Source organism: Triturus cristatus, chromosome 8 (genome assembly GCF_964204655.1).
Source record: "Triturus cristatus chromosome 8, aTriCri1.1, whole genome shotgun sequence".
Taxonomy (NCBI): domain Eukaryota; kingdom Metazoa; phylum Chordata; class Amphibia; order Caudata; family Salamandridae; genus Triturus; species Triturus cristatus.
Genome location: NC_140591.1, coordinates 1,674,224,065 through 1,674,248,237, shown reverse-complemented (window position 1 = coordinate 1,674,248,237; position 24,173 = coordinate 1,674,224,065). Strand labels below are relative to the sequence as shown.

The 24,173-nt window shown below is 47.7% G+C and overlaps 1 protein-coding gene across 1 annotated transcript in view; it reads left to right on the top strand.

Annotated features, from left to right (window-relative positions):
* The window catches only part of LOC146808567 (pepsin A-like), a 222,772-nt gene extending 202,492 nt beyond the window's left edge, over positions 1-20,280 (top strand). The window contains exons 8-9 of the mRNA XM_085623591.1: positions 5,593-5,691; positions 20,039-20,280. Coding sequence (XP_085479717.1) covers positions 5,593-5,691; positions 20,039-20,242 — 303 coding nt within the window. The 3' untranslated portion in view covers positions 20,243-20,280. The remainder of the gene's footprint in view (positions 1-5,592; positions 5,692-20,038) is intronic.
* The last annotated feature ends 3,893 nt before the right edge of the window (positions 20,281-24,173 follow it).

Below are 24,173 nucleotides of genomic sequence, written 5' to 3'. Positions count from 1 at the left end.
TGTGCAACACAACACACAGTAACACAATGAAAACACCACAAACACACTCCACACCAGGTTCAGAGAGCAGCAGGCAGCAGGGCAGCACAAGAGAAAAGCAGTTCTTCTAGAGCAGCAACCCAGAAGAGTGACCGTCCTTGTAGCAGCTCAGCAGTTCTTGTAACAGAGGTTCTTTACGGCCCTAGAAGTATCTGATTTGGTGGGGTCAGCGACCCATTGCTTATACCCAGTTGTGCCTTTTTAGTGGTGGTGACTTCAAACAGGGGTCTTCTTTGAAGTCCAGCCTTGGCTCTAAACTCACTACAGGGGGATAATCAACCATTTGTGTGGAACAGGACACTGCCTATTCAGGTGTAAGGGTCCACTCCTCCCTCCCATCTTGCACAGGATGAGCCATCAGGACGCAGAGGGGCATTCAGACACACCTCATCTTCCTTTGTGTGTGGCTGACTAGAGGGAATGCACAAAGTAAAGCTGTCACCCACTCCAGATGTAAATTAGAGACAGGCTGCAGGCACTCAAAGCTGTAGAAGCTGAGAAATATCCACTTTTTAAAAGTGGTATTTCTTAAATAGTAATGTTAAATCCAACTTAACCAGTAAAAAAGATTTATCATTACCATTGCAATTATATAAAACATGACGGAGCTATTCTTTCTCAATCAGGAATTACAGCTTAATAAGGAATTCCTAATGTTAACCTATGAGAGGAGTAGGCCTCACAGTAGTGAAAAATGAATGTATGTGGTATTCACTACCAGGACATGCAAAACTTAAAATTACATGTTCTACCGTTTACTTACACAGCACCCTGCCTAAGGGTCTACCTATGGCCTCTCTCAGGGGTGACTTATGTGCAACAGAAGGGATGTTTAAGGCTTGGCAAAGAGTTTTAAATGGCAAATCAGCATGGCAGTAAAACTGCACCCACAGGCTCTGCAGTGGGAGGCCTGACACATGATTAAAGGGCTACTTGTGTGGGTGGCACTATCAGTGCTGCAGGACCGCTGGCACCATTTAATTTGGAGGCCCTGGGCACAGGGAGTGCACTCTACTAGGGGCTACCAGATAAATAAAATATCCCAATTGTGGATAAACCAATGTAATCATGTTTAGGGGAGAAGCATATGCATGTTAGCACTGGTCAGCAGTGGTAAAGTGCTCAGAGTCCTAAGTCCACTGAAAAGAATGAGCAGAAAGAGGAGGGTAGCAGGCAAGACGTTTGGGGGAAGACCACCCTAGGGCTGTCGGGTCTGACAAGCCCTTTCAGCCTTGCCCCACTGGAGGGACTCGAGGCCCAATGTGGCTAAGTCGAAAGGTAGAAATCTTCAGCGGGCAAAGGCACCAGAGATATCCTGTCGGCAAGGGATATTCTTTGAGCATTTGTTCCACTCTGAGCTTTCCTGCCAAAAGTGAACAGATTCACCTGGACTTTGTCAAGCGGCTATCGACAGTGTATCACCCATTTTGGCCACAGACTGCTGCCTTTGCCCGCTTCTTTAAAATGTTAAAAATTCATGTCTCCGGTTCCCCTCATTGGAATTGTGTTGTTTCGGTGTCTTTTAGTTCATTAAAATATTCTTTATTTCTTTAAATTGGAGTGGGATTTTATTGTAAAGTGTTTTTGACTTTGTATTGTTTAGGTACTTCAAAATGCTTGACACATTTTTTTCAGTTAAATCTTTCTGTGCTCTGCCACAACTACCAGGGGATGAGCGCAGGATTAATATACTGAAAGCTTCACTGGACTTACCAAGAAAAATGGCATTATTACGCGTGGTGGCTTCCATTGACCCCACCTAATAATCCACTTTCTCTCACTTGTGCACACTCAGGGCATTCATCAGTAAATGCATCTCTTTCAATCAGTTCCAGAAGAAATTGAAGACACACCATAGATACTGCATCCCGCTCCCCTAGCAGACTGTATCTGAAGAATATCATATCATTTGAAATGTAAGCTCTTCTCCACTCCCACTTGTGTATCCTATTATTTCTCTTTTATGGTGTTTTTTAAGTCTGCAAGACCTGCAGTAATCGGTATACAGAGTACAATCCCGCCTGCTGCTTGCCATTGGTTGCCTCCGGCGTTGCTGTGCTTTCCTTGCTCCTTATTGGCTTTCGCTCCCAGGACGTAACTTCCGTTTCATGGGAAGCAGCACTGACCAACTACAGTTTAGTTACACTGTAGGGCTGCATCTGTTCAGTTTAGGGACTACTTTGTTTATTGGCGCTCGCATTACAGGCCGCCAGCCCGCCATGCACATCATTTTGATATTCACGGGCGCGCTTCATGTTGTTGCATGGGGCGCGCATTCATAATTAGTTTTGTATTACCCCATGCACATACATTTAATATGCGCCTTGCATGGCGTGCGCATTCATAATTAGTTTTGTATTACCCCATGCACATACATTTAATATGCGCCGGTGCCACCCTTGTTGCAGCGCGACGCCCACTTTCATATTTCGTTTTGCATTAGCATGACGGCCTGTTTACAGGTCGCCATGCGCCCAACGTTTATGTATGTGCACGGGCGCCGCGCTTTGTTAAAGCACGGCGCCCACTTTTATATTTTTTATGCATTTTAAAACAAAAGCATGCCCAACACTTGCACCCACCTCACCAGCCGCCTCCATCCTTTAAACGCCGCTTCCATTTTCTGCTGCCGCGAGTTTCCTTTAGAATATTGCTTTTGGGAAGCAGAGCTGGAGAGACTCTCGTTGGATTGATAGAGGGGGTTGAATTAGTTAATGAGCACGTACCTAGGATTGGTTTAAATCTCTTGAAGTGGAATAAAGCATCCTGCTGGCATGGTCGAGAGTTTGAGCTTTAGCCTGAGAGGTGTTACTTGTTTCTTGGTGTAAAAGAGTTGCATGTCTAAGAGTAGCACTCGGTGTACGCAAGCACGGCTGCCTTTGCGTTACTTTGTGTCACAGTGAGATGTGAGACACAAAAGCCTTGCACTCTGCCACAGAACTGTCACAAAATAAAATGACCTGACCCCTGACCCTATTCCCAAGAGGCGCCGACGGCCGCAGCCGGGGTTCATTTGTCAAGTACAAGGGTTGAAGCTGGTCAGGTTTTTGGCCTGGTGAAATATCTCTTCCCGATTGGTTACAAGTCCCCACATTGGCTGACACTCGCCGTGGAGGTTTGTAAACGTCTCCTTTGTAGACAGGGGATTTTGTTCCAAGGATAAATAAAGGGCATGTCCGCCCCAAGACTGGGTGACATCACTGCAGCTTCCTCTCTCCTGGTATCGATTGCATACGTTTGTCTTGTGTGAGTCTTACCTCAGTCAGACCATCTCTCTTGGCATTAGATCTCATGCTGCCAGGCCTGCATTAATATGATGCACGCGTTTCTGTTGTGCCAATGGCTGTTTATGTTGGCCCGCGGCATTGTGTCACATGCATCCTCTCATGAACGTGCAACGCGGTGCTCTGTGAGGTGGGCACAATGGAGGGACTTAAGGGGGAGACACACACTCTACATACATGTTTGAATTGCAGGACAGGCACTGACTTTTTTGCAAGGGGCCCCTTCACTGAGCATGCAAAGAAGGGTCAGAATGCTGGTTTACAGTGCCAAAGAGCCGCGCAGTGCCTGGTGGTGGGGCGAGGGAGGCGCTTGAGCACAAGAGCCGTGTGAAGAGTGACAAGCTGTTATTTGACCACATAAGTTGTCGCAGGGATGGTCACCTGCCTTTCCTGTCTGCTGTTACTCATGCCGCACTTTTTTCCCATTAGGAAACTTTGTTCTCGAATCTGAAAACAAGCATTTGCAAGAGTTGGAGCTATTGGCATTGTAAATTGCAATGCCTTTTACTTATGTGATTTGAAAACCTGCACGCGGTGTGTAAACACACACTTTGGGGCAGATTTATATCAGACTTGCGCCACTTTTACGCCGCTGTTGCGTCACTTTTGTGATGCTGCAGCGGCGTAAACCCTGCGCCATGTTGCGCCCCATTGACATCGTGACGCATCTATGCAGATGCGTCACGGTCTAAAGCCCTGCGCCACATGAAACCTGCGTCAGGTTTCATGTGGGCGTTTCTACTTTCCGTCGCAGGAACGCCCCTGAAAAGTGACTCAGTGAAATCTATAAGATTTCACTGAGTCACTTTCCCAACGCTGATGCGTCAAAACCCTGCGCCTGCTTGAAGCAGGCGTAAGGCTTGACGCACCATGTCAGGGATAGGGTAGGTTGGAACAGTGCTGGAGTTGCGTCGCGCTTGCGACGCAACTTCAGCACTGCGTCAACCTTACGCCGGCAGATGCGTCACGTATCTGCTTGTCCTTGCGCCACGATGCACCGCATTGTAAATGTGGCGCATCTGCGGTGGCGCAAGGGCAAACTTGCGTGACGCATCTTCCCTGGCGCATCCATGCTGATTTACAGGGATGCGCCAGGGAACGTAAATCTGCCCTTTTGTATTTATAGACCTTGCTTACTAGAAGCAAGGCAGTAAAAGAGGTGCAGTCCCTGCCAGCCTGGCTTGTCCTATGCAAGGACTATAAGTGCAGAGTGCGTGTTTACGCACCGCTTGCAGGTTTTCAAAACACATAAATAAAAGTCATTTTCATTCACAATTCCAGCAGCTCAAACTCTCCCTCATGCGAGACCTTTTGCATTGCAAATGCTTGTTTACTTTACCGCTAGGGTTGAGCATATTCACGCATTCACACGTTTCTCTCACTTCAATCTGTCAAAGGCAGTTTGGAAGCTCTTGTGTGATGCAAGCTCCCTTGGCAACAGCTGAGCATCCATGGACCCCTGTGGGTAAAGTGTGTCTCGTGCTCAAGCAAGCGAGGCTGGACTTTCGCCGATGGCCTGCAGGGTACGGCTGCTCCTAGCCCCCTGAGCTGTCCTGCGCCTTTCGTCATCTAGCAGTGGGCTTGACCAATCCTCACACTGAGGCTCCCTCATGATGGCATCTGTGTGCGTGGGTGCACTGGGCAGGTTTGAAAACAATGCAACGATTGTCCCTGCAAAGGAAGACCTTTCATACCAATCTCACTTCTCTAATCCCCATCACCCTCGTGACAGAGCAGGCGCGCATCTGAGGGCAGCCATTGGCTACCACCAGACAGAGCTCTGCTGGGCTGTTCAAGGGTACCCTGGCGGTATTCGCCCTGCCAGCTCAGAGTGGGGGTGACGGCGAAAACCGAAGGAGCCATGGGCCAAGGGCTATTAAAAATCTCATAGGCTTCTAATATCTTCTGAAAAACATTGAACATTAAACATGGAAAAAATATGACATTGATTTTGTTAAAACCGTGAAAACTGCTGGCACTGGGGATGTTTTGGTGACGCTGTGTCTTCCTGCCATGATTGTTCTGTTTACCTGCGAGCACACGTGAGACTGGACCGGTCTGGCATCACAAGTGACGTGTGACCTCTCCTGAGTGTTTGCACGGTTGGTTCGAAGGGAGAGATTGGAATGCACAGATGTGGAATGCTGGGGCACCACTGTAGGATACAGCTGTGTCTATTAGCAGTATGTGCCCCTGTACTTAATAACATAGGTCTATTTAATGTGGAAATCCTGACCTAAGCTCTTACGGTCTTTTCCCTTCTTTTTAGTTTGTGGTGAACTGCAGCACGATGGACTCGTTACCAGACATCATATTCACCCTGAACCGGAAGCAGTACCCTCTCTCTCCTCAGGCCTACATTGAGCAGGTAAGAGCCCGCGTGGGAAGTGTGGGGGGCGCGGGGACAGGAGTGAGGGGGACACAATCATCCCCCCTCTCTCTTCTGTCAGTCACAGGTGCTTTGACTGCTCCTGCCCTTGACCTGTGACCTTCCCTGGGATGTTTTCTTCCCTCTTGCCTGCTGCCAGGGCTGCCTGCAGCCTGCACTTCCAGGACCAAGGGAGAGCCTTGAGGTCGCTTGTTGATGGCTCTCAGCATCCTGCCCCTCCTCAGCCAGACCCGACCTTACTCGACGGTTTCACACTCACAATTCAGCCTCTCAGTGGTTAATATTTTGTTGAAATGTTGGTTATTTTGAGCAATTGAACCTCAAGTTAGCATCAGACATAGTCTAAGCCCAGCATCTTGGGTTACAGTGTGTCAGATGTGTTGGTCTGTCCCAATATTTACATAAATAACAATTTAAATACCACTAGTGTGCCTTTTTCCTTTTCTAGCGCTACTCAACCCAATCCAGGGTGTCAGAGCGCTTTACATCACCCATAAACATTATACATTGACAATACACCATGAGGGTGTAAATCAATTTACAGGATGTGTTACATAAGATAGTGAGGGTTAGAAGGTGTAGGAGTTCCATGTCCTCTCCTTCATAGTTCCCTATGCTATATTAGGAGGATTACAATGCGTGAACTGCAAGTCACTAAAGGATCTCTATGTTAAAAGCCACTAACCCACTAACCCACCCATAAAAAATAAAACTCCGCCATCTGTGTGTCACGTGATGTGCTTTGGGGGAGACGTATTTACCCTCTATGCTGCTTTAATTCAATACTGGGACTAGGCAAAACACCTGTCTCTCCAGCAAGTGCATTAACCTCCAGAGTTGTCTTCCCATTGCTATTATTTCCTGAGATTTACTGGGTACATAAAGATCTATGCAGCAGGTGCCTTAACCACAAACGATATTTTCAAATGCAGAGTTTACCACCAATTAAGCAGAACAGATATATTGCCGCGTTTCTCCTTGTTGCCAATGTCTTTCTGGCAGAGTTTTAATAACTAAGGGGCACATTTACAAGCCCCTTACGCCACTTTTGCGTCACTTTTCCCATGATAAAAGTGACGCAAAAGTGGCGCAAGGGGCTTGTAAATCTGCCTCTACATGTATAAGTGGAGGCCTAGGTCTTGCTCCGGGGTTCCATCACTTTTTTAGAACAACTGTGACGCAAAATCTAATTTGTTAAATATTGTAATGCGCTCAAATGTACTCATGATAGACCAGCTTAACATATGTGATGTCTTTCTTTTTTTTTAAAGAGATTTATATAGCGCAAACTCGACCCAAAGGTACCTGAGCGACTTGCAGACAGACGGTAATTTTTGTCCAGAATCACTGGATGTTGAGTGTCCCTGCCAAAATTCGAACCTGGTTCCCCACCTTAGAGGCCAACTGCTCTAGCTGTTAGGCCAGATCCTCTCCCCTTAGATTCTGATGTAATTTTTTGTGATATCACTTCCTGTGAGGTCATAGGTTGTGATGTCACGTGCTGTGATCTCACTTACAATACTGCCTACCTTGGTGAGTGCCCCACTTCTTTGAGGACTTGTGCCCTGGTGGGAGAAGTATAATGGAGAACTGGTGTTGGTGGTTGTGGGAGCCTGGCTTAACATATGGTGCACACTCTCAGGAGTGATGCACCTTGCACTAATCCAGGCAACCCTTTTGGTGATTTTAGTGGTCTTTTATAACCCTAGAAAGCTCTCCAAGTGGTAGCTGTGGAGAGCAGCTTTCAGGCTCATCATGAAGGAAGACAAAGCAGCTTGTTTTGCCACATTCAATCAACAGTGTAGATGAAGTGAAAAAGAACTACACAGTGTTTATAAAAAGAAGTCAATTTATTATGCAACATGATCACAAACACATTGGCATATCTCCTACCCGTAGATATCAACAATACACACACGAATGCTTAAAAATAATAATAAATAATAATCAGGTAAGTAGCACAAATATGCACGGGTCTCCAGGGGGAGACCAAACCATACACTAAGAAAGTGGAATGTGAACTACAAAGTAGAACAAGACTTGGACCAGAAGTCTCAGAGGAGCTGGGGATACAAGTAACCACCCAAGGTAAGTACCCAGGAACCCTACGGAGGCTGTGTGCAGAGTGGAAACACAGCCATGTGCCCAATGGAAGTCAATGGAGAAGTTATGTTGCAGTTTTAAAGACTTGGAAGTCGGGAGGTTGGAGAGCAACCCCTACCGTGGATGTCCCAGGAACCAGGTTACCTGCACCAGGAAAGCCGGCTGCATGGGGTGAAGTGACATCGGAACCTGCCCTAGACGACAATGGAAGACTTTGAAGAAGATGCTTCTGGAGAAGCCTGTGAAGGAGTCCAGTGGGATCCAAGACTGGATCCTTGAAGAGGAGAACCTGCAAGCAGAGGGGACAGAGCCTATGCCACTCAGAAGTGACCAGGAGGGACGGAAGCACAATGTCCACTGATGACGGGAGGTTCAAGAGTGCAGACAGTGACCTTGTCGCTGCAGCTCTGAGGACCAGGTGATGCTGAGGAAGACCAGGAGCCATGCATGAGCTGTCCCACATCTGGTGTCAGTGTCCAAGTTGTCGGTGTTCGGCGGGAGCACCAACAAGTCTTGGTAGCCACAACTGGCATGTAAAGTGAAAAGTTGCAATCGTTGGGACCAGTGAGGTCTAAGGGACTCAACAATTGTAGTAGAGTCAGAGCAGGCCCAGAGCAAGCAGGTGGGGCCACTGACACAAAGGAAAACCCTCCAGAGGACCCACAGGCCGAAGGCACAGGCGTCGCAAGAGGATCTCAGGCAGCTCACCAATGATGGAGGTGCAGAGGATACAGTCAGGATGCTGATCTTTGATGGATGAGGTGCAGAAGGCTTGAGCTTCTTGTAGCCTGAAGATCTCTGGAGTGCAGAGATAACAAGCCTTGTCTACGGCAAGTCGACACTGTGCACAGGGGTTTGGTTCCAGCCGCTCTGATGAGGGATACTGTCCTCAAAATTGCAGAAAAGACAGGTCAGACCTGTAGAGAGCTGCAGAACCACCACCTATGTTGCTGGGCCTGGCGAAGTCCGTAGGACGACAGGAGCAACAGATTGGTCAGCTTCATTGCGGTGCCTTCAGATGCAGGGGAGTGACTCCTTTACTCCAAGGGAGATTACTTTGGATGTCCTGGATGCCCACAGGCCTTCTGGAGAACCTGGATGAAGCACAGACACAGATGACGCAGAAGACTTGAAGAACAGCGAGACCAGGAGTAGCAGGACTCTTCCTTGATGCAGTCTCGGTTCCAGTCGAAGTCAAACAAAGTCCAAGTGTCCAGACGGTTGAAGAGTGTCTTTGTTTCAGAGGTGAGTCTTGTTCCACGATGAATCTGAGGACACACCCATAAGGGTGCTGTTTAGTACCTTAGGATAAGGGTTGGGGACAACTTGGGGTCCCTCCAAGAGAAGGGGCTGGACAGAGGGGAGAATACTCCCCTGTCCTTTGTCCAGTTTCATATCAGAGCAGGAGCCAAGGGTTACTGAACTGGCTCAAACCAGAATATGCAAAGAGGGCACCAAATGTGCCCTTCAAAGCAATCTGGTGGCATTGGAAAGCACCCCACCCCAGTCCCATTACACTAAGTCCTGTCTGGGAGGGGGTCACACCTCCCTGTGACAGGAAACCTATTGTTCCACCTACCCCTGCTCAAGCTGAGCTCAGCAGCAGGAGGGCAGAATCGTGTCTGTGGTCAGCAGCAGCACTAGCTTGCATGGCAGACACTGAAAGGCTGTTACCAGGAGTACAGGGGGGTCCTCTAAGGAGCCTCCCAGTACATAGGATCATATTTCCAGAACCGAAATCGGTGTTGGGGTATGATTCCAACATTTTTTATATTAAACATGACCAGGTTCGATGCAGCCATATATAGTTAGCTATCTCATAATGACTAATGTCCACTATATATATTAAAACGGCTGACTGCACTTGCAAAGCCTGGAGAATCGACTTTAGGGTTTGTAGGGGTCTTCTGCTCATTCAGGGGAACCCTCACACTTGTAACCAAGCACCCTGCCTACCACAGGGGTAACTTATAGGTTTTAAGTGCAGTGACCTCATATATAAGGAAACTTATATCTGTTATGAGAGGTGCAAGCACCATCTCACACAGGCTGCAATGGCAGACCTGTAATCAGAGTTTAAGTGGACTCCCTTGGGTGGCACTATACATACTGCAGCCCATGGGAGACTCCTGATGTACCTATGCCCTGGATACTTTAGTACCATATGCTTCGGGACTTATAAGGGTACACCAGTTGCCAATTGTGGATGTACCAAAGTACTTACAAGAGCCAATTTAGGGGAGAGAGCACAGTAGCTGGGGTCCTGATTAGCAGGAACCCAGCAAACTGCAGTCAAAACATACTGTCACCGGGCAAAAAGTGGGGGTAACCATGGAAGCAGATCTTACTTTCCAAGTCAACCCCACCAAAACGTAAGGAGTTGAGACTAACCTTGCCCAGTTGAGTCTTAATTTTCTAAGTGGAAATATCTGGAGAGTTTATCTGTGTTGGCTTGGTTATGTTCCACTGAAAAGTCCATTCCCCGTAGGGAAATAGACCACCTCAAAAGTTTGGGTTTTTTCCCTTCAGCTGTTTAAGCCATAAGAGGGGCTTATGGTCTGTCTGAACAATGAAGTGAGTGCCAAACAGGTATTGCTTCAACTTCCAGGTCCCGACCATAGCAAAGGCCTCCTCTCAATAGTGGACCAATGCTTCTTCCTGGGGGTCAACCTTCTGCTTATAAAAGCTACTAGTTGATCCTGACCCTCTGCATTAAGCTCTGATAATACTGCACCTATCCCTATCTCAGAAGCATCTGTCTGGACAATTAATGGTTTGGAGTAGTCAGGGCTTTGCAGAATTGGAGCAGAGCACATGGCTTGCTTCAGGTCATCAAATGCCTTCTGACAGCTAACTTTCCACTGAACTTTCTTAGGCATCCTTTTGGAGGTGAGATCATTAAGGGGTGTCAGTCACTATGGATCCATAGCCCTTAACAAACCTCCTGTAGTACCAGCCAGGCCTAAGAATGCTCTGACCTGAGTCTGGGTAGTGGGAGCAATCCAGTCCATGATGGTCTGAATTTTTCTCTCCAATGGTTGAACTTGGCCTCCACCTACAAGGTGGCCCAAGTACACAACCTTACTCTGCCCTATCTGACACTTTGTGGCCTTGATAGTGAGGCCTTCCTTCTGCAGGGCCCCTCAAGTACATATCTGAGGTGGACCAGGTGATCCTCCCAGGTGGAGCTAAAGACAGCTACATCATCTAGATATCCTGCACTATAGGCTTCCAGACCTGTTAAAACGTTATTCACCAGCCTCTGAAATGTGGAAGATGTATTTTAAAAACCAAAAGCCATCATAACAAATTGATAATGCACACTGGGGTTGAAAATGCTGTTTTCGGATTGGCATCCTCATAGAATCTGATTTGCCAATATCCAGCAGTCAGATCAAATGTACTGAGATATTTCGCAGAGGCCAACGTATCCATCAGTACATCTGCCCTTGGCATTGCCCTTGGAATTATATGGGCATCAGTCCTAGTGAGTGCATTAAGGCCTCTATAGTCAACACAAAACCTCATCTCTCTCTTACCATCGTGGGTGTGAGGTTTCGGTACAAGGACTACAGGAATAGCCCAAGGGCTATCTGAAGGCTCAATTAACCCTTACTCCAGGATCTTTTGGCCCTATGTCCTGATGCAATCTCTTACATGGCCACACTGTCTGAAAATTTTGCCCTCCACAGGCAGACTGTCACCTGTGTTCACGTCATGGGTATACCAGTTGGTTTGACTGGGTGTCAGAGAAAAGAGACCAGGAAACTGATTGAAAACCTGTCTGCAATCAACTTGCTGTTGATCAGTGAGGCTGTATGCCAAGAAGATTCCTTCAGCTGATCCATCAACAGGATCCTGAGAGATGAGATCAGGGAGAGGGTCACTCTCTTCCTCCCATCTCTCATCAGTGGCCATGAGCAAGCTCATGTCAGCCCTGTCAGCCCTGTCAACAAAAGGTTTCAGGTGATTGACATGATGTACCCTCTGGGGACTTCTTAGAGTACCTAGGTCAACTGAGTAGGTGACCTCACCTTTCTTTTCCAATATACTGTAGGGGCCACTCCACTTGTCTTGGAGAGCTGCTGTGGCCACAGGCTCCAGCACCTACACTTTCTGTTCTGGCAAACTGCCAGTACCACCTATTGGTCATGCCAAGCTTTCTGAAGCTCCTGGCTGGCGCCAAGGTTTTTGCTGGAGTTATTGATGTACTGAGCCATGCAAGAACCCAAGCCCAGTACATAGTCTACTATGTCATGTTTAGGATACTTGAGAAGTTGCTTCCATCTTTCCTTGATTAGACATAATGGACCCCTAACTGGATGTCCAAACAAAATGGGCTATAACCTGCCTCCTTCTGAGGGACCTCTCTATAGGCAAATAGAAGGCAAGGTAGTAAGACATCCCATTTTAGCCTCAGCTTTTATAGGAGTCCAATATTCATACCTTTGAGGGTCTTGGACCTTTCAAAAAGCCCATTGCCCTGTGGATGGTAGGGTGTGATAAACATATAGTTAACACCACACTCTTTGCACATAGCAGTGATGTGGCTAGACATGAAGGTAGTACCACTGTCTGACAAGACCTCCTTTAGGAATCCAACTCTAGAAAAGATTCCCAGGTTGGCCCAGGCCACTACAGGAGCTGTAGTGGTCCTACAGGGAATAGCCTCTGGATATCTAGTCGCACGGTCCACTACTACTAAGATAAAACTATGTCCAGATGCTGTTGAAGGGTTTAAGGGACCTATAATGTCTATCCCTACCCTCTAAAAGAAAACCCCAACCACTGGTAGTAGGATTAGGGGGTCTTTGTAGTGCCACCTGACTAAACACTGGCTTGGCTACTGCAATTCCCTTTATCTGGGGGCCCCACAGTATATCCTCCAAGGACTGCAGAGGATTCAGTCAGCCACAGCCAAATTAGTGCTTGATAGGCGGCGTTGTGCCTCAGCCACCAAAGCACTGCGGGATCTGCACTGGCTCCCAATGAAGGAAAGGGTCGTCTTCAAGTCCCTTTGCATAACTTTCAGAGCAGTACACGGACTGGGACCTGTCCCCTTGCAGGATAAGTTTGTACGCCACCTACCAAGCAGGCAACTCCGCTCTTCAACAGCTGGTCTACTAGTGGTTCCGAGATTCAGGCACGCCAGGGTAGGAGGAAGAGCCTTCAGCATAGTAGTATCTGGCATGTGGAACAAGCTCCCTGCAAACTTGAGACACTGTAATTCCCTATTGGAATTTCGCAAGGGACTTAAGACATGGCTATATCCTACAGTTTGACCCAGGCTGGCCCCATGACTCTCTTCTGTCACCTTTTGTCGCTGATCTTTAGTCATAAGCGCCAGGATGCCCGTAGGGCGACAGCCGCGCTATACAAGCTTCACATCAATCAATCAATCTTGGCAGGTGACACAGGAGCGACAAAGGTCCTTGGTGTCTTCAGATATGTAGTGCCAGTGAAAGTGATGGTCAAACCTGTCCCAAGTCTTGCTTTTCCCAAGATGTCCTGCAAAGGAAATGCTGTAAGCCACGGTCAATAGGAAACATGAATTTCTGAGGTATGATCAACCTACTGATGGCACCAGGCTGGGGTCTCTACTTTCAGAAAACAGGAGCCCATCTTTCCAATAAGTTATGTGGGACCCAGTGGCATTCCCTGCTTCCTAAGCAGCAGCTTGCTTTCTGAGTTGTTCAAGAGAGGAGCAGACCTTCTGCTCCAGACACAAGTCTTCCCTGGAAGGTCCCCATGGCCCAGTAGCTCTGCCTTGGCTGGCCCAAGGTCTTCTGGCACAGTTCCTTCACAGGTACTGAGATCATCTCCCTCATGAGGCTGATTGCCACTGGGAGCCTGAGAGAGGATAAATCTTTACCTTTCCTGCTCCTTCTCTTAGGAGCTGAGTGGTCCATTTTTTTCAGGATCAGGGCTCCCTCGGAGCCTAACCCTTTGGCCTGAGCCCTAGTGACAGCAAAGACACTGGCTGAAATTCCCATAATTTCTTCATGAGTCCTGAACTCCACTTCAGACCAGGCTGAAGTTTCCAAATCAGTTCCCATTGGACAGTCCACAGGTAGGTCTGACAATACCACAAATCTCTTTGGGCCATTTACCCTTCCCGAGTTGAGATTGACCACTGCTATGGAATGACCTGTCCTGACATTGCTAGCATTGGTCACTTGGTAAATCTGACCAAGTAGAATCTGCTCAGGACACACAAGATTCTCTGTCACCATAGTGACACTGGCCCCTGTGTCCCTGTAAGATAAAGCTTCAAGACAATTGAGAGGCTTTTGTCAGTATTTGCCCAAGTTAGTGGGACTTTCAATGAGTGGCAAGCTCAGTGCAACCATCACAGACTAAAACAGCCTGAGTGGGTGTCCTGGCTAGGCAAGAACACATTTCAGTACCTAAGGTTAACCCAGCTAAACTCTTGGGGGCACTACTACTACCAGTGCTATTTATAAGGGCACTTAGAGGTTTAGGAGTAGTAGTAGTAGTATTGGTACTAGATTAAGCGATATTGGCATCCTTTGCCCTATGGACGTTTTCCTTACACAAATAGCACCAAGGTTTCTTGATAGAGGAGGAAGACGATTGGGTCCCACCCCCAGAGGAAGATTTTTGTGGACCTTCAGAAGACTCTTTCTTTTCTTTAGATTTCTCCCCACTTTTCTCTTGGGCTTTAGAAGCATCTTGCTTCTTCTGGTCATCACCAACATGAGACTTTTGTTCACCCTGGGGAAGATCAAATTGTCTGCCTTCTTTCCCAATTCTTGGGGAGAGGTCAGATCCGAGTCCACCAGGTACTGGTGCAGTTGCTGATTTTGACAGTTATTAAGGATGTGCTCCTGCACACGTAAATTGCACAGTCCTTCACAATCATGCGCATTACTTTCATGAAACCAGCTTTTCAGAGCCTTAATAGTACTATCTACAAAATTTACCCAGTCTTCTCTGTGTGTCATCTGTGTGTCCCTAAACTTAACCATGTATTGCTCAGTGGTTAACCCAACCCCATCTATGACAGCACTCTTCAAGACTTTGTAATTGTCTGCATCTTCTTCGTTTACAGTCAAGAGTTTGTCTTGATCTTTCTTAGCAAGAAGAGCCACAGGATAGGTACCCACTGCCCGAGGAATCTTCAGAACTTTACAGGCTCTCTCTAGAACAGTGATCCACTTATGGATGTCAACACCCTCCTAGTAAGGAGGGACTATCCTGCTCATGTTCCTAGTGTCAAAGGAGTGTTCCCTAACTCTAGGTTCACTAGTGATGCCACCATGGAATTCTAATCCCAAATTCTTCCTATCCCTCTGGACTTTTAGGGTTTCCTTATCTATGGACAACTGTTCCTTCTTGATCCTGAGCTTGTCTCTCTAAAATTTGAGTAAGTGGAAGTCTCTATTGAAGTGGCAAGAGGATGTTGAATTAACTCAGAAGGACCTGAACCTCCCTTGAACCCTTTGTACCCTCCCAGGAGGAATAAAGGGGTTCTACCTCTAGGGTCTCCCTCTGTATCACTAGAACTATTCCTTGCGGGACTAGAGTTCACCACTAAGGGGTCCTGGACATGCTTAGAAGAAGAGTCATGGGTGTTGGACACCCCAGGCTCATCTTCTGGAGCATCACCATCTAAATGCAAGTTATCCAACAACCTAACACAGTGGATCACCAACTGCGCAGACGCCCTCGCACCACTGAAGAAGAACCCCCCCAGCAGACGCGGCAGCAAGAAAGCCTCCTGGTTCACCGACGAGCTCATCACCTCCAAGAAGAACTGCCGCTCCCTGGAGAACACCTGGCGCACCAACCAGACCACAGACAACATGACGGCCCTCAAACACGCCACCCGCAAACACCACCAACTGATCCGCGCCACAAAGAAGACAGCCTTCAAGGAACGACTGGACAACAACACCCACAACAGCAAGGAACTCTTCAGCATCGTCAAAGAGCTCTCCAACCCCGACGCCGGAAACAATGACATCACTCCCTCGCAAGACCTCTGCGACTCCCTCGCAGCCTTCTTCCACGACAAGATCGCCAACATTCACAACAGCTTCGGCCCACCAACCACGAACCCCACCACCGAACCGATGCCCCCCACCGCCACCCTCCGCACCTGGACCCCAGTCAGCACCGAAGACACAACACGCACAATGAACACCATCCACTCCGGATCCCCTACGGACCCCTGCCCACACCACATCTTCAACACGGCCGACCACATCATCGCACCCCACCTCCGCGACATCATCAACGCCTCCTTCAACACCGCCACCTTCCCGGAGTGCTGGAAACACGCCGAGATCAGTGCCCTGCTGAAGAAACCAACTGCAGACCCCTCCGACCTCAAGAACTACCGCCCCATCTCGCTCCTCCCGTTTCCTGCCAAAGTCATCGAGAAGACCGTCAACAGACAGCTAGCCGCCTTCCTCGAGACCAACAGATCCCTCGACCACTCGCAATCCGGCTTCCGAGCCAACCACAGCACGGAGACCGCCCTCATCGCAGCCACAGACGACATCAGATCCCTAATGGACAACGGGGAAACTGCGGCCCTCATCCTCCTGGACCTCTCCGCAGCGTTCAACACTGTCTGCCACCGCACCCTGGTACAGCGCCTGAACAACACCGGCATCCAGGAGAAGGCCCTGGAGTGGATCACCTCATTCCTCGCCGGAAGAACCCAGAGAGTCCGACTCCCCCCGTTCCGGTCAGCGGCCACCGAAGTCATCTGCGGCGTTCCACAAGGGTCATCGCTCAGCCCCACCCTCTTCAACATCTACATGAGCCCCTTCGCAACCATCGCATGTCAACACAACCTCAAGATCATCACCTACGCCGACGACACCCAGCTGATCCTCTCCCTCACCAGCGACCCGGACGCCGCCAGAGCCAGCCTGCACGAAGGGATGAAAGACGTTGCCGAATGGATGAAGAACAGCCGCCTGAAACTGAACTCAGACAAGACGGAGGTCCTCATCCTGGGATCATCACCCTCCGCCTGGGACGACTCCTGGTGGCCCCCCGCCCTGGGAGCCACCCCCAAGCCAACGGACCACGCACGCAACCTAGGCTTCATCCTGGACTCCTCCCTCTCGATGACCAGACAAGTCAACGCCGTCTCGTCTTCATGCTTCAACACCCTGCGCATGCTTCGAAAGATCTTCCGGTGGATCCCCACCGAGACCAGGAAGACGGTCACCCAGGCCCTCATCACCAGTCGGCTGGACTACGGGAACGCCCTCTACGCCGGCACCGCCGCCAAACTCCAGAAGAAACTCCAACGGATCCAGAACGCCTCAGCACGACTCATCCTGGACATACCCCGACACAGCCACATCTCCGGAGACCTGAGAGACCTGCACTGGCTCCCCGTCAACAAAAGAATCACGTTCCGACTCCTCACCCACGCACACAAGGCCCTCCACGACCTGGGCCCCAAGTTCCTCAACAGCCGCCTGACCTTCCACAAGCCCACCCGCCAGCTCCGCTCCGCCAGCCTCGCTCTCACCACCGTCCCCCGCATCCGCAGAGCCACCGCCGGAGGAAGATCCTTCTCCTACCTGGCAGCCAAGACATGGAACTCCCTCCCCATCCACCTCCGGACAACGCAAGACCATCTCGCCTTCAGGAAGCAACTCAAGACCTGGCTGTTCGAGCAGTAGCGTTCCCCCCCCCCCAGCGCCTTGAGACCCTCCAGGTGAGCAGTGCGCTATACAAATGCCTATGATTGATTGATTGATTGATCCTGCCCATCTGACCTTTTTTTCTTGGCAGCAATAACTATTCCCCAACGATTACTTCACTGTTAATACACAACTCTCCAAATGTCACTTGTAAATAAATCATCATAGTCTTGAGCAAGGCCACCATGCCTTCAATCATTGTTTCAATTAAATTCTTAATAGTTTGGCTAGAATAATCCTATCATGAGGCATATTTGCTAGTTTTGAGCATTTTATAGTTTTTGTGAGCCTCCCATATAATAATGATCTTGTGCTTTAGTGCATCCCATGCACTGCTCCTTTGTGACCCTCCACCCACTGTATTCATTTGTAAGCTTCACACTCAAACACTATGTTTCTGGTGTTCATCACTAACACCCCATATCTAAGCTTTGCCACACATCTCATTTTGTATATCTCACTATACCTGTCTTCTGTGAGCCTCTCATATGTGTCACTCACAAAAGGCTTTTTTACATTAGTAAGCATCTCTCTTGAACAAAAACACTGTACATCTCTTATTGCATTTCATAGGACTTCTTATATTTTTGTGCAAGATAATGCATTTAAGTGCACTCTACACTCATATCATACAACTGCTATAACGCTTCTCATAGTTTAGACAATAAACGTTTCTGTATTGTGTTGCATACTTTGCGATGCCTTAAGGGATTCTCTACCCTCCAGTCACAGGAATGCAGGCGATAAACTTCCAGTGTTTGAGAAACTATTCTCGCTCTCCTTCTTGTGCCCTGCTAGGCCAGGGGTTTCCAAAAGGGATCAAACTGACTTCAATACTCAAACAGACACACAAAATCCTATACCATACTGTTAGACCTGCCAGCCTTAGGGTGGTCTTCTGCCAAACTGTTTGCCTGCTAACCTCCTCTTTTTGCTAATTCTTTTTGTTGGCCTTAGGACTCTGAGCACTTTACCATTGCTGACCACTGCTAATGTGCATGTGCTTCTCCCCTAAACATGGTAACATTGGTGTATACACAACTGGCATATTTAATTTACTTGTAAGTAACTGGTACAGTGGTATACCATATACCCCGGGCTTAAAAATTATATGCTACTAGTGGGTCTGCAGCACTGAATTTGCCACCCACACAAGTAGTCCTTTAAACTTGTCTCAGGCCTGCCACTGCAAACCCAGTGTGTGCAATTTTACTACCATGTCGGCGTGGTATTAAAAACCCATTGCCAATCCTTAAACTTCCCTTTTATTACAAATGTCACCCCTAAGGTAGGCCCTAGGTAGCCCATAGGGCAGGGTGCTATGTTACAAAAAGGTAGGACATGTAATGTTAAGTTTTGCATGTCCTTGAGGTAAAAAACACCTACCTTTTTTTCACTAGTGTGAAGCCTACTCTGATTGATTAACATTGGGAATTCCTTTAATACACTCTATTAAGCTGTAATTCCTGGTTAGAAAAGAGTAGCAGTGTCATGGTTTATATCTTTGGAATGGCAATGATAAATCCTCTTTACTGGTAAGGTTGAATTTCATATTACTATTTTAGATGTGCCACTTTTAGAAAGTAGATATTTCTCTGCTCTTACAGCTCTGTGTACCTGCAGCCTGTCTCCAATACACTCCAATATTAGTCCAATTGCATTTTGAGGTTTAAGACTGTCGTGAAGAGCATCCAGGTTATTCTTCCTTTTTTTCCCACCTTTGTTTGCTTGATGCATGAAGATGTAAGATTCTAAACCTGTTATTCGCATTTGATCTAATTGCTTTGTGAATGTAAATAACAATTAAAGCACACTTGCAAACTGTGACTGCATGCCTGACTTTACCAATGTTTCACTACAAAACTATGCAATTGTATTCGGTTAACGGAGCGTACGGATCTCAAACAATGGGCACATTGTATTGAATCACTGGAAAGTTCAAAAGTTTGTCCATGTCCCCCTTCCGCCTTCCCCCCAGACATTTTGTGTCTCCTATGCCCCTGGAGCCCCAGTAATCAACAGAAGTTCAGCAGACCTTTGATGGCATTCACCTTGGTAGCTGATGCCCAGCAGTGGAGAAAACTTTCTGACGAGGTGCTTTTAATGAAATATTTAAAAAGCTTCCAATATGGTCATGTGTAAGACCTGAGTGTGTCAAGCCAAGACACACTGCACGTCTGGGTACAATCTCAATGTTATGAAACAGGATCTGACCTTAGCAATCGGAAAATGTTTCACCCTCAACTCATCTCCAAGTTTATAAGCTTTTCTTACTTTTATCAAAGAGGAGTAAAAAGAGTGTATGCTAAAAAGAAACAATTCTTATCCACTTCACATACTGCTTAAATGCACATACTGATCAAAGTCAAACAGAAACCACGGAGACAAAATATTGGATTTTAATTTAGAGCCCAAATCTCATGCAAAGGCCACATTTGGAGTAATGTAGAATTTATAAAACAAACCTTGGGAAAGAACAAACATGAATGAAAGTTTTCTTAATCTGGATTTTTCTTTTTGCCTCAACACAGAGCTCATGCACCAGTAACATCCAAGGACCGACGCCTGGATTCTGGGTCTTGGGAGATGTCTTCATCAGAGAATACTTCACTGTTTTTGACAGAGCGAACAACCAGGTTGGCTTCGCACCAATTGCAACAGCTTCAAAAGACAGAATTAGCTATAGTTTAGCTCTATATATTGCTCTATTGTTTCTTATCATGTTATGTATGTAAGTGTCACAATAAAGCATACTTGGTTAATGTAAAAGAAATGGAGCCAAGCAACACGGTATCTTCAACTGAATCTGGCATGTGTGAAATCCTTCAATTGGTGCTATTGTTAGAACTATTAGATAATCCTGAACTGAGGTGTATAGGATATATCTCACAATCTAGCCTCAAACTAATCAGCAGCTCTATACACAAACGTGTGCATACTTTACATAATCGGTTGCACTATGCATATGTGAAGGTAGGAAGTGTTGATCAGAACTATAAACACAATTATTCAAAAGTTGCTTCCATCAAGGGAATCTAGCCCAGAAAGTGTCTCTAAACAGTGGCTTTGAAGATACCACCAGAGACATAGGAGTCTATTCACAAAGAAATTGTGAATCTGCACTCACACATTTAGATCTATGTGGGTTTCAGATTAAGACATTTTTGGAGTTTACAAACATTCCTTGGATCTTGCCAAGAAAGCTTTCCCAGGCAGAGAAGTCTAGGTGTATTCGTTGGTCGAACCGCTGAGAGTCCCATCTGAATCCTGCTCTTGCTGGGCACAGTTCTCCACAGCAGAGAACTCATTACAGGTGGTAATCGGTCCTTACATAAGAACACCTTGGCCTTCATTTATGACATTTTGGTATAGGGCAGAACAGCAAGTCACCTTGCTGCACTGCCCTACTCCAAAATGAAAGGGCAGGAATTCACCGTATTTATCCCTGCGCTGGTGCCATTTTGGCAGCCTAGCGCCAATGTTGGTACCCTTCCACCATAGTGCAGGGGTGCCTCCGCTGCGTACAGGATTATTTGTGTGCAGGAAGGGATACCTTCCTGCACAGAAACAATCCTAAGAGGCATTTTCTTCTTTCTATGTGTGCTGCAGAATGCAGCACATGTAGAAAGAGGAAATAAGGAGAAATAAAGATGTTTCTCTTCGTTACGCCTCACCTAGGAAGGCATAAGGATTTGGTGCTTTCCCAGGTGTACATGAGTTTGTAAAATCTGGGGAAGCGTTAAAATGCCCGGGTGTTACATGGAAACATGCATTGCAACGCCCATGGATTGCCTCCTGAGCACAGAGTAAAGCAAACAGCAATTTGTGCTTCATCACCTTCCTCAAGATTTATGTGGCCACGCAAAGCCATGCAGGGTGACTTTGCATGGCTTCATAAACTGAAATGAAAGCCCTGCGTCACACGTGCACCACTTTACATGGTGCAAAAGTGACGCAGGGCTCTCATAAAGAACCCCCTTTTTTCCACAGTGGAAAAATATAAGTTGCTGGTCTCTCTCACGCTCTTTGGGGCAGATTTACAAGAAAGTGACGCATCTGTACAGATGTGTCACTTTCCCTGCGCCACCCTTAGAAACCCTTGCGCCACCATAGATGCGCCGTATTTACAATAAGGCGCACTATGGCGCATGGATTGACAGATGCATCAGAAATTCTGACGCATCTGTTGGCGGAAAAGTCACGCATTGCTGGAGTCGTGTCGCAAGCACGACGCAACTCCAGCACTGCGTGTTGAGGCCTATTCCCACTACACTGCGTCACTACTTACGCCTACTTGAAGCAGGCGTAAGATTTTGACGCAGTGGCGTCCTAAAAGTGGCGCAGTGAAATCTTGTAGATTTCACTGAGTCACTTTTACGAGGCATTCCTGCGTGGGAACGCCCACCCTGCATACATTGGGGCAGATTTATGATAACTGGCGCATCCCTGCATATCAGCAGGGATGCGCCAGTTATTATGCTCCACAGCTGCGCCACCATGGATGCGCCGCATTTATAATGCAGCGCACCATGGGGCAAAAACGGCACAGATGCGTGACGCATCTGTGCCGTAAAAGTGGCGCATTGCTGGAGTTGCGTCGCAAGCGCGACGCAGCTCCAGCAATGTTCTGGGGGGCCCTATCTGTACAATGCTGCGTCAATCCTTACGCCTGCTTCAAGCAGGCGCAGGGTTTTGACGCAGCATGGGCCTAAAAGTGACTGAGTGAAATCTTGTAGATTTCACTCAGCCACTTTTAGGAGGCGTTCCTGGCCGGAACGCCCCCACCTGCCCTGGAACGCCTACATGTGGCGCAGGGCTTTACAACGTGACGCATCTCCCAGATGCGTCATGTTGTAAATACCCCGCACCATGGCGCAGGATTTGCGCCGCTGCTGCGTCACAAAAGTGACGCAACAGCGGCGCAAAAGTGGCGCAAGTGCAACATAAATCTGCCCCATTATACCTAACGCAGGTATAATGTGACGCAGGGCTTTACATCGTGACGCAGCTCCCTAGATGCGTCACGTAAATAGGCGGCATTGTTTGCGCTACTGTTGCGTCAAAAAAGTGCCGCAACTGCAGCACAAAAGTCACGAAAGTCACGTAAGGGGCTTGTAAATCTGCCCCTTTGCATTTTGCTTGGCTGCCCTTTCAGGTAAGGTGCCTCACTTTGTATTGGTATGTACACCTAGAGCTGGTGTTAGATTTGGGGGTATCTAGTCGGCAGAGGTAGGTACCTTTGACCATAGAGTATCGCCACAGTATACCAGGTGCAGTACCATAGCTCGTCACCAGGTGTCCCACTCCTGCCAGAGTCCACTGTACAGAGATAACTAGAGACGCCTGACGGATGAACGCTGTGACGTCACCGCGCCCGTGATGTTTATCATAGAGCGAGGCAGGTGGGGATGAACTTCCTACAACGTGCTGACTCTAAACGGATATCAGGCTACCCATAATGCATTGTACAGATGTAAAATCCTTCCCATCTAACTAACTCATTATATTTTTTATTAATTAAACGTTAAATTCTTCAATTTTTGTACTGTAGATGGTAATCATCCTTCTGCATCTATCCCATCAACGCCGTAGAGTCGCTCTAAGATTGCTCAGAGTCCAATCAGAGGACACGTTTTATATCATGTGCGCGACTAAGTGGAGTGTTCACACTAGATGCGGTTCTTGGTTTTTCAATTGCACTTTGTGTGGCGGTTGAAGACCAGAGCTTGCAATTTTTGGGGACCTTAAAAGGTCTAATTTTCAGTAATGAAGAACAGAATGAAGTAGATGATTAAAGATCCTAAAGCGAAACGCGCAGGGAGCTGTATCTTTCAGCAAACATTAACTCTTTGCACGCACAAGGAATTTTCACCCTATGCGAGTAATAGTGGGCGGGATTCGGACGGCCCCTGGTCAGTCGTGAGCACACGCCCACCGCGACGACAGATACCATGCAAGGGGTTAAAATACATAACAAAATAGTTTAAATGATTGAGTTCTCGTCTGGAGATAATAAGGGGCAGATTTACAAGCCCCTTGCGTGACGCAATGGGGAAGCTTGTAAATCTGCCCCTAAGTGCTTGTCACTCATCGGTGTAACCTTGCAGCGCCATCCCATGCCCATGGTGATGCATGGCAGCCAGCCGGTCCAGGCTGCGTTTCTGGAAAGATCCAGGCCGCTGCGTCGCCTTGCACTGCTCTTCGCTGCGTTAACAAAGGAGGAGGCGTTCCTTACTTCACCCTGTTTTAGGTCGAGAGACCTGTTGTAATTAGTAGCGGGCGTGTAATCCCGCCTGCTGATTGCCATTGGCTAACTGCTCCCATGCTCTTGATTCCTGGCTCCTAACTGGCTCCTGCAGCCCGTACGTCAGTTCCCTTGCAGGCTAAGCCTCACCGCCAAGTCCAGTTTCCCTACACTTCCAGGGACTTATTTACAAGCCCCTTGCACTCGCGGTGGTGCATTTCTCTGCCCCATATTTACAAGGACAGGAAAAGCCACCCTGCGTGACTTTTTCTATCCTTGTAAATACGGCACCTTTACACGCAGCAGTTTGCGTGGAAGGGCCGTTCCATGGGTGTTGTTGTGGGTGTTCCTACGCAACACCTATGGACCCAGACATTTCTACATTTACAAGAAATCATAAACCTGGTAATGTGTCTGAATGC